The sequence below is a fragment of the Anser brachyrhynchus genome, assembly GCF_964034855.1.
Source record: "Anser brachyrhynchus genome assembly, chromosome: 2".
In the NCBI taxonomy this organism is placed as follows: Eukaryota; Metazoa; Chordata; class Aves; order Anseriformes; family Anatidae; genus Anser; species Anser brachyrhynchus.
The window spans coordinates 109,906,871-109,917,708 of NC_137695.1; the positions used below are offsets into that span (position 1 = coordinate 109,906,871).

At 43.3% G+C, this 10,838-nt stretch overlaps 1 protein-coding gene across 1 annotated transcript; it reads right to left on the bottom strand.

Annotated features, from left to right (window-relative positions):
• Positions 1 to 4,038: 4,038 nt before the first annotated feature.
• Positions 4,039 to 10,506, bottom strand: LOC308190490 (myosin regulatory light chain 2, smooth muscle minor isoform-like). Its single transcript, XM_080581970.1, has 4 exons — positions 10,342 to 10,506; positions 5,931 to 6,128; positions 5,529 to 5,690; positions 4,039 to 4,527 (listed from the first exon to the last, which is right to left on the bottom strand). The coding sequence occupies exons 1-4, from the start codon at positions 10,484 to 10,486 to the stop codon at positions 4,355 to 4,357; spliced, it is 678 nt and encodes a 225-aa protein (XP_080438096.1). The 5' UTR covers positions 10,487 to 10,506; the 3' UTR covers positions 4,039 to 4,354.
• Positions 10,507 to 10,838: the final 332 nt, after the last annotated feature.

Consider the following 10,838-nt stretch of genomic DNA (forward strand, 5'->3'; position numbering starts at 1 on the left):
GCCTGATGCAACCCCATTTACGATAACCCTTTAAGCCTGACCTGGGCTCAAAGTTTGAATGACATTAATTCAGACCGCATGACCCCTTAAGCCCTGTGATGCAACACCTATTATGCACAATCTGTTTTCTAGGGAACATTACATATTTTGGCCTGAAAACTTCCCTTGGCAATAATCATTTCTGTATTGCCAAAATTTGTAATGCTAATTATTTTTTTAAAAGGTCTAGTGCGAGTATTGCCAAAGGATGTGGTACCCCAGCAGCCTGCGTGCTTTGTCTGCCCTCAGCAACCGAGTTCACTCCTGCAGGAAACGAGCGGTCCCAGGGAACGCCACGTACAGGCCCACGAACTGGAGGGAGAAAACAGGAAGCTCAGCCGTGTGCTGCCACTTTTAGTCTTCACAACAAGTTTCCTAATGTAATATATCAAAGGTTTAGGAAAACAGCGATCTCTGAGTCAACAGCTATGAGCTGCATGGAGTTGTTTTCCAGTATTCCTCTTCGACGTTTTGTAATAACTTATTTGCAAGCTGCATTTACCGATTTCTCTTTCTGTCTGCGTTGTTCCTGGCATTTGTAATCCTGTTTCTGAGTTCACAGAGATTGCTGCTGTCATAATGAATCATTACTCCGTGAACTAGAAGGATATCTAAAAGCGACAGCAGTGTTTGAAAAATGAAAGGAGCAGACCAAAATAGGAGCACGGGTACACAGACAATACCAATGGCAGATTAACTGCTGCTGTCCAAAACATCTCTGCCTCTATTTTCATTGTTACTCACCTGTTATTTGGACTTCCATTGTCTGAATGCCTTCAGTGGAGTAAGAGCTATTCGTTGCTAGCTGAAACTCCCCAGGAATGTATCAGGTAATATATTAGTATCATTACCAACAAGAAAAAGCCATGGACATGAGAAACACTTGACAAGATTCAAAATATTTTCCATCTTTCAGAACAAATACTAAGCAGGATACTAAGGCCCTGATGTCCTGTTCCAGGATGGGGCCCATTTCATTCCTTAACGTACACTGGTGATCTTAGAAACGAGCATGCAATCTAAAGATAGTTCTTAGATCAGTAGCGAAACAGATCCTTACTTCCACGTCTGTGTACACCACCTCTGTGACATCAGTTAGTTACTAAGCCAGTGTATTCAGCTGACTCCATTTTGTGAAACGCTTGTTATGCGATCAGTGTGTGAGAATGTTTTATTTGCTTAGATGCAGATTGAAAGAACAGAAACAAGCATATCCTGAGCGGTCAAATCTCTGCATTTAACGAGTATCACCAGCAACAGAGGGGAAAGGAAAAAAAAAAAAGGCAAGTATACACTGGCAGCACTTCACGCAGACAGATTCCTCTCTGGATTTTTCTCATGCAGCTGCAGTCAGGCTTTGGCTTCAGTTTGACCCTTGTGGATGTAGCCTTAGAACAGGGTAAATGGGTCGCGTAGAATAAATCACTGCTTTTCAGCGGTGCTTTGCGGGGTGTTATATATCACTGCAGATTTAAGGCTATTAAATGTGTGCATCAGCCTGTGAAAATAGTCTTTCATCATAAGCCTACTCTAGCACAGTTTGAAGACCCATTACACATGAACCCCAAGGGAGAACAGATTGATTCCAAAAATTTGACTGCAAAATGCTAAGTTTAAGTCATCAGAATCTTAAACTGCTTCAATGACCAAAGTTATTTTTATTTTTGGAAGTGGATTATTGATGACACATCCCTCCAGCCCTCGGCACGCAACCTCAGCTGTCTGAACATTCCTAGCTACAAAATGCATCTGATGCTCTTATATGGTCTCTTGGCAGGGCTTGTTATTGACCTTCCAGTGGTTAAGGATAAATCCTTAAGGATAAATCCAGTGGTTAAGGATAAATAAGGATAAATCAACATCCCCATGGGCAAGTTGACTAGTCTCCTATATTACAATATGGGTAACAGGGAAACCTGGCCATGGAAGGTCAGCATTATTTGAACATCCTTGGAAATTCTTCCTCAGTAACGTATCTTCCTTTATGGGTATCCTTACACTTAATGCAGTTCCCCATGACCAGCCCCTAATCAGCAGAAGTGGCCAACAGCACAAGGTCCACACACAGCAACAAGGAACAGAACAGCTACGTTCCCCATTTCAGCTGGCTCTTGAAAAATTAAGGGCAGTAGCACAGAAGATTTTGAAATAAACTTCCTCTCGAGAAGGATACCAGATTCTCTTTAGCGTGATTTACAATTTAATAATCACTAATTCTAAACTTATTTCCAGCATGGAAAATCCAGATGGTTTATCTGCTGGTTATTCAGTGTAACATACCAGCACCTAAAATTTATTGAGATGATTTACTAATCATCAGGAAGAGAATAGTTCAGAGGCCCAGTGTTTGTAACAGGTTAAAATCTTAACCTCCCAGTCTTAGTCTATTTAGCTGTTCAAAGAAAAAAAGACTTAACATTTATCCTTAATGCAGGCTGCTTGCATGTTCACACACAATATTGAATTGCAGAAACGCTACAAGAACAGTAAAGAAGTAAGAGTGTAACTGCTCCTCAACTTAATGGCACATAGTGACATTTCAACAATTTCATGTTTCCTAAATCTCAACAGTTCTGTGACAAGGGTGTTGTAGGTGAGAATTTTGACATGAACTGCCTTCTTAAACTCATCTGTCAGGTATTCCAGGGAAAGACTACAATAGTAACCATACTGAAGAGCATAGAGAGAGTTTAAAAGCAACCTTTTGAGAATAGGAACAGGTGGGGCAGTCTGAAGTACTACACTGAAGAACACACTCTGAGTAGGAGGGAAAAAAAGGAAGAAAAATTGAGACAAAACAAAAATAGGAAAGTAATGGTTGAAAACCAACTTTAATTAAACCCAGAAGTAAAAGAAACCACGAAGGAATGAACAAAGTATGCTTATTGTGTGTAAAATCAACTGATTTATAAAGCTTTAAAGAAACCAAGTCTTTGTGACTCTACACAGGAAGTTAGACAAACACTACTCTTTTTTTTGTAGAGTATTTGCATCCTGGGGCACTTCATGTTGGCCCAATCTTCTCACACGCTTTAGCTAAAGTAAGATTCCTATTCTTTTGGGTCTCACATGGAATAGCTCAGGGCATGGTTTCTGGTTAACAGGTCATCTCTTGGATGGATAAATATGTAGGCAAGATGGATTCCTCTTATGCTTTTTTAGCTTGTATGAGCTAAGAGCAGGAGACATATGGAAGGATGTAATTATTCTGAGAACTGAGTAGGAACTTTCTCTTGGTATTCAAGAGACCAGGATCAACACAGCTGTTTTTGTATGAATGAATCTTGTTTGTGTAAAAGCCATTTCATCAATATCAGGTAGATGAATAAAACATCATTTGAGTAGTGAGAGTGGTTTTACCACACATAGGGTTTACCAAGTTAATTCTCAGAAATTTTTTGCTGTTATTCTCCCATGCAAATGCCATTAAGCTGCAGAACAAAATTTATGGACGTTTTCTGGACAAGTATTGCTATTGCTCTGGACGAGTATTGCTATTGCCAGCACAGACACTTTCACCCCATAGGTGCCTTTGCATGAGCTTCCTTCAACAGAAGGAAAAAATATGCCTAATTCCCACTTATTGCCAGTAGAAAAAAAAACAGGAATGCAAACTTGGGAACACAAACATTGACAAAAATATTGCTGAAAAACTATCAATAGAAAAAGGAAATAAAAACTAAGCAAGATATCTGCCTCTAGGCAAGAATCATAAATGCTCCCTGCTGGCAATTAGGCAATTCTAAGTCTTCCCTGAAGATTTCTTGGGCTAACTACTTATGCCAGTCATATTCCACTTGGAAAAACTGATATAACAGATTTACACAGCTCCATTTTTAAAGACACCAGCATGTACTGCTAGGAGCATTTCATAACTATGCAACAGAGAACAATACATCATGAGTTTGAGCTTGATTTGCAACTGCAAATAAAATACAATTAAGACCCGCCTTTGTAAATGCATAATAGAAATTCCCCTCTCCACAAAAGAATGAGATATTTTAATCTATATAGCAAACTTTATTTCAAAATGGCATTTGTTACAAAAAGTGTAAAAATCCAGCTAAACCAGAAACATTGAGATTATTTTCATGGACTTTAAAGTCCACTGATCTTTGTCCCCATATGCTTTTCCTCAATATGTTCCCCACTTCCAGTCTGATTACACAGGTGCAGATGTGCCTAAATGGCCTGGAATAGATAAATACATAAAGAAAGGCAAAAGCTGTAAAGCTAAATGCATGCAACAACTTCTACCCTCAAAAACAAACGTAAGTGTGAAGTAGAAATAATCTGCAGGTATCCAAAGATTTGCTCAGTCATCCTTGTCTTTTGCTCCATGTTTAAGGATGCGTGTGAACTCAATGTAGTTGAAATTCCCCTTCTTGTCGATCGGTGCCTCTCTGTAGAGCTCATCTACCTCCTCGTCTGTGAACCTGTCTCCCATTGTCGTCAGCAGCTCTCGCAGGTAGTCCTCTTGAATAAACCCTACAGTGTGTTGTAAGGGAACAAGAAAAAACCTTTTACATTTGTCTGCTAACTGCTGGATAATAATTTTGCTTTAATTCTTTGTTTTAATAAAAAAGAGCTAATCTTTTTTTTTTGGCACATGAAAAAGCCTATTACCGTAACATACAAATAATTACAAGCAATCAATCAAGTCAAGCTTCTTAGTTAATTTGCATGGTCTCGCTACTTCAAGTAAAGGTCACTGTATGACCTGCCTTTGTAAGAAGTTTGTCAGTGTCCATATGCTATCTTCCTTCATAATAGGACTGAACTCCCAGTAGCACCGAGAGCCTTTTAACAACTGTGTATTTTATACAAAAGGGATCCATTTGTCTTGAATATTCCTAATGAAAAAAATCACTTAAAATGGAACTTTATTATCAATGCTCAACATCTGCATGAAGCACTGGAAAGTCTGAAATATTTTAAAGACTTGAAATTCATCTTAAATCATTGGCAAAACTCACATTTACCAGACTGGTTGGAAAGAAAACATTTTTACCATTGTTTTATTAAACAGCCTTAAATAACCTGTAATTCCTTTCTTCTATCAGCAATCTAATTACCAGCTTTTTCTTGTATAAGTTTTCTTCCCTTTCAAGTGTAGCTGAACAAGTTGCTAACAAAAGAGTTCTTCATAAAAGCACACCAGCTTTGTAAACAAGGAGGATTCCCCTTATATAAGTTGCCCCTATGCTGAATTTAACGTTAGGAAAAAAAAAATAAGGGCATGGCTCCCAGTCAATATCTTCTCTTCTCCTGCCGTGAAAAACAAATGAAGAACTAGAAGTTTGGGATTAAGTTTTCCATTGTTTAAAAGAAGCTATTTTCAGCTGCTGAGGAAATACACCGTAATTTCTGGCTTGCAGAAATCAGAATTTTCAGAGTTCAAATTCATCACAATGTCCATGAATAGAAGTATTTATGGTTACAAAAATAAGTAAGAGCAATACACATACACTGTTATTTTACCCACATACCTGTTGCTTCCTCATCAAAGCAAGCAAAAGCATTCCTGATTACATCTTCTGGATCGGTGCCGTTTAACTTCTCACCAAACATTGTGAGGAACATCGTGAAATTTATGGGTCCCGGGGCCTCATTCATCATGGCATCTAGGTATTCGTCCGTGGGATTCTTTCCTACGGTGACCATAAACATACCTTAGAAAAACTTCAGTAAAATATCAGACAGATGAAAAATGACACTTTGTAAATTAAGTTTGTTAATATAATTTCACCGCATTTATTAACAGTTGGGAGTCATGGTAACAGATCCTAGAGCCCAGTGCAATGAGTTAGCAAATGTTTTGTTATTTATCTGTCGAGCTAGTAAGTCTCCCATGTATAAGTGGCAAAATCCATCCCCTGCCCCAACATTACCAAGGGAGGCAAGCATGTCATGCAGGTCCTCCTTGTCAATGAAGCCATCCCTGTTCTGATCAATCATGTTGAAGGCCTCCTTGAATTCCTGAATCTGCGACTGATCAAACATCGCAAATACATTGGAAGTGGCGCGCTGAGGGCGCTTCTTGGTGGTCTTCGTCTTTGCCCTTTTGCTAGACATGTTGGCTGTTGGCTCTACGAAAACAGAAACATACCCAAAATTTAGACATCACAAGTACTTAGCGGGAGAGATAGATAAAAGAATATCAAATTCCACGTTATAGTCAAACACAACATACAGAGTTACTTTACTGTCTCATGCTGTTTTCTTTTATCCAGACTTAGCTGGGTACTAAGCGTAATCTCCTCCATGATTCAGAGAGATAGTGCTGAAGGTCAACAGCATGCTACATTATAAAAACAAAACAAATCACAGTTCCTGAACTGAAGCTCACCCAGTGCTTGTATTTCTGATTCAGAACCCCAACTGCCTCTTCCACAAATTAAGACAATAATCTGTTTAGCAGATCAGGAGGCACTGGCGTGTAGAAGGATATGGTCTGCCAAGCTGTATAGTGTTTAGCTGTTAAATGAACTTTAGCTTACTGCTTGATAACATTTGGGAGGCAAAAAATACATATTTTAGACTCTGAATAACAATGCTGAAGTAGCTGCGGTTCAGTGAGCCGACCCTAACGGAAGCCTCGGGTTTTTGTGAAGGTTTTTGAACAGTGCTGGGTTGGGGTGCTGGGAGACGAGAGATCAGCCAAACTAGTCCTACTGGAGTTCTTTCCAAGTCAACTAGGGGATTGCATGTTGGAAAGTGGAAACCGACTCTTGGGCCAAAAGCACTACATTGCTATTCTCTTACACTGCTGAACTATTAACAGAATACATATGCAAATGCCAGCACACACTTTTTTTGTAAATGAATTAAAGTCATAGAAGTGTGTTCTTAGAAGTTGTTAACTTGAAAGAAACAATCTTCAGATTGTAGAACTACTGTTTTCATAGACTCTTTACATAGCAGGTGTATATGAATTTCATTGTTTCCCTTGAGCTGTCAAACAGAAGCTAACAAGTGGTAGTTCACGTGGTAACAATATAATCTGGGTATAAGTGAGACTTTCTAGTTAGTGGCTTCTGTTGAGCTGGGAAAACAGATTTAGCATTTGACTATTGCCAATGGTACAAATATGAAAATCTGGTGCACTGACATGCAAACACAAAGACCTCAGCATATGGTAGGACTTGTTTACCACTGTTTCTATAAGTCCCGTACACATCTAGGCCTTAGTTTTATTTAATGCAAATCATCCATGCTGCTATAATCCTTTCGCACGCCCAAACCAAGTGTTACCCAAAACAAATTACTTCTATCCTTGGTTTTGGGTTTTACCTTAAGCACTTGCAATAAACATCCTGAAAGAGGAGGACTTTAAGCGTCACTTATTGTCACAAGAAAGCCAACATTCTGAAATTGAGAGTTATTAACCAAGAATTGATTTTCTTACTTCCTTTTTTTCAGTTATCTCATCAAAAATGCAACGCTAATTAGAGTCACAGGCGTAATGGCTTCTCAACAGTTTGCTTGCAAGTTACTATATTTTCTGTAAGGCTCCTGAAAATCAAGACTGAAGTCACCAACTTGGATTCATCCTTAAAGAAAGTAAAATAAGCAGAGCTGCTCCCGTAGATGACCAACCTAATGCACAGGCAAAAAGCAGTTACCTTTCTTCTTTTTGTTTTTAATTAAAGGAAAGGCATTTTACCTTGCTTTGTGTCAGATACGTGGCACGCTGTACCAAGCATCTGGATCATGAAAGGATATTCCATAGTTGTGTCCTTCTCCTCACATCTACAAGCAGCGTTACTGATCTCCTCTGCTAATTCCACGCTTTTATATCTCCTGTTCACATACAACGTTCTTCTGACGTATAAAACGAACCATTGGGTCCTGAACTAAAAATAGCCTCCGAAATGCAACTCTGCATCATTCGGCAACGCTGAAGTTCTCGTCATTACATTCACTGACCACAAGCTATCTGAAACCTCTGGCCTCCAACAACACTTCAGCAAACAAACCTGAACTCCTGACATCCAGAAAGCCATGAAGGCAGCCGACAAAACGGGAGTTGGCTTTCAGGCTGCAGTCTGGAGCTGCGCGTGACTTCAGTCTTTCTCTTACCTCAGTAGAAACCTGTTCAACCCCGAATTGCTGATTAAAAGCTCCACTGCACAAAATAGGGTCAAATAATACCCGCTAATAATTGTTCACTGAAATAGCTCATAGACTGAAGGATACTGGCTATTCAAAGTAAACCAAAAAAAGTTTCCTTTGGATGCAGCACAGGACAGTGATCCCACGAGGCCCGGGTGCTGCTACCTCCAGTTCCCTCACGCACAGTTCCAACCTAACCCAGAAGGTAACAGAAGCAGACTGCTGCTGACTGCAGTTATGCATGGTGGGAAGAGAACCAATTGTTTTTACCTCTGCTCAAGAGATTGCCACATCAGAGTATCACGCTACAAGAGACAAAAAATGCAAACGGAACAGTAGCAATGCTTGCATGGCTGCTTTCTAAAGTTTCTCTAAACCAGCTTTGGGAAGCAGCCATACAGAGCACAGAAGGCACGACTGCTGCGCTCAGACCTCTGGAGCGTCAGCATAGATAGAGAGGAGCATTTCACAAGACAGCCTTTCGGCACAAGCTCGGTGCAGCTATGCCTGAGGTAGAGCAGCACTCTGGAGAACTCCATCAGAATGAGGGTGATAAATCGGAACATGCTCAGAAAACAAAAAAAACAAGGACACCAATCCATCCAGCCTAAGAGACCAATTTGTGATAGATAAAAGTTCCAAGTGTTTATACATAAGTTATTCTGGTGCATACAGCAGTGAGCAAGAACTAGCTTCACTTGAGTCAAGTACAGGACTCACTAATTTTGGAGACAAAAGGATTTCAACCGAGATATCCACCAGATAGATAATTTATTAAAAAAAAATCATGCTATTGGAATTGAAATACATGAAGTTCAGTCTGAACATAGAAGAGTATCAGTAGATGAGCAAATGGAAACACTTCACATTGGATAGCACAAGTCCTGACAGAGAGGCTCGGTTCCCACCTAACACTATGATGCACAGAATGGCCGGGGCCTTATTCCGGAAATGGTTCAGGAACTTCTCCTGTAAGGCTGACGGTACATCTCAAGTCCCACAACACCTCCCCACTGAATCCCAGGCTGGATCTAACGCTGCAGCCGCTACACTGACATGTGTGGCCACCTCCCCGCACACACAGAATCATCTAGGTTGGAAGAGACCTCCAAGATCACTGAGTCCAACCTCTGACCTAACACTAACAAGTCCTCCACTAAACCATATCACTAAGGGCTACATCTAAACGTCTTTTAAAGACCTCCAGGGATGGTGACTCAACCACCTCCCTGGGCAGCCCATTCCAATGCCTAACAACCCTTTCGGTAAAGAAGTTCTTCCTAACATCCAACCCAAACCTCCCCTGGCGCAACTTTAGCCCATTCCCCCTCGTCCTGTCACCAGGCACGTAGGAGAACAGACCGACCCCCACCTCTTTACAGCCTCCTTTAAGGTACCTGTAGAGTGCGATAAGGTCGCCCCTGAGCCTCCTCTTCTCGAGGCTAAACAACCCGAGCTCCCTCAGCCGCTCCTCGTAAGACTTGTTCTCCAGACCCCTCCCCAGCCTCGTCGCCCTTCTCTGGACTCGCTCGAGCACATCCATGTCCTTCCTGTAGCGAGGGGCCCAAAACTGAACACAGCACTCGAGGTGCGGCCTCACCAGAGCCGAGTACAGGGGGACGATCACCTCCCTGGTCCTGCTGGCTGCACTATTCCTGACACAAGCCAGGATGCTGTTGGCCTTCTTGGCCACCTGAGCACACTGCTGGCTCAAATTCAGCTGCCTATCAACCAGTACTCCCAGGTCCTTCTCAGCCAGGCAGCTTTCCAACCACTCATCTCCCAGCCTGTAGCTCTGCTTGGGGTTGTTGCACCCCAGGTGCAGGACCCGGCACCTGGCCTTGTTGAACTTCATACAGTTGGCCTCAGCCCATCGCTCCAGCCTATCCAGATCCTCCTGCAGAGCCTTCCTACCCTCGAGCAGATCGACACACGCACCTAACTTGGTGTCGTCTGCAAACTTACTGAGGGTGCGCTCGATCCCCTCATCCAGGTCATCGATAAAGATATTAAAGAGGACCGGCCCCAGCACTGAGCCCTGGGGGACGCCACTAGTGACCGGCCTCCAACTGGATTCAACTCCATTCACCACGACTCTTTAGGCCCGGCTACCCAGCCAGTTTCTGACCCAACGACGCGTACCGCCGGGCCCCCGGCCCCCGGCCCTACCCTCCCTCCCCCACTGACCGGGCGTCGGCGGAGCCCCGGCGGCGACACGGACACGGACACGGAGAGGGACCAACGGCACCAACGGCGGCAGCACCAGCACTTCCGGGCAGCGCGCGGCCGCCGCCCAACCAGCGCACGGGAAGGGAAGCGTGGGCGAGACCATCCCCGCGGAGAGCCCGGGGGAGGAAGGCCATGCGGCTCATCGCTTCTGACGGGACGCGCCGCGGCCCGAGCCCCGCTGACAGAACGCTGGCGGTAACCGAGCGCTCACTCTTCCTCTCGGCGTCCCCCTGCCCTTATCAGTGGTGCTGTGAGCGCCACGCGCCCTTTCTCAGCCCGCTCCCCCCCCCGCTGGGCTCGGCTTTGGTGCAGCCCGGAGCGCTCCCCGCATTCCAGGCAGCGCCTGCCCTTGTAAGGCAACGGCGGGAGTTTCCTGCGCGAGGGGCGGGGCGCGGCGCGTCAGCCCTCCAGGCCACGCCCCCCGCCGCGCCCAACGGTCAGGGCGGGCCCGGCCC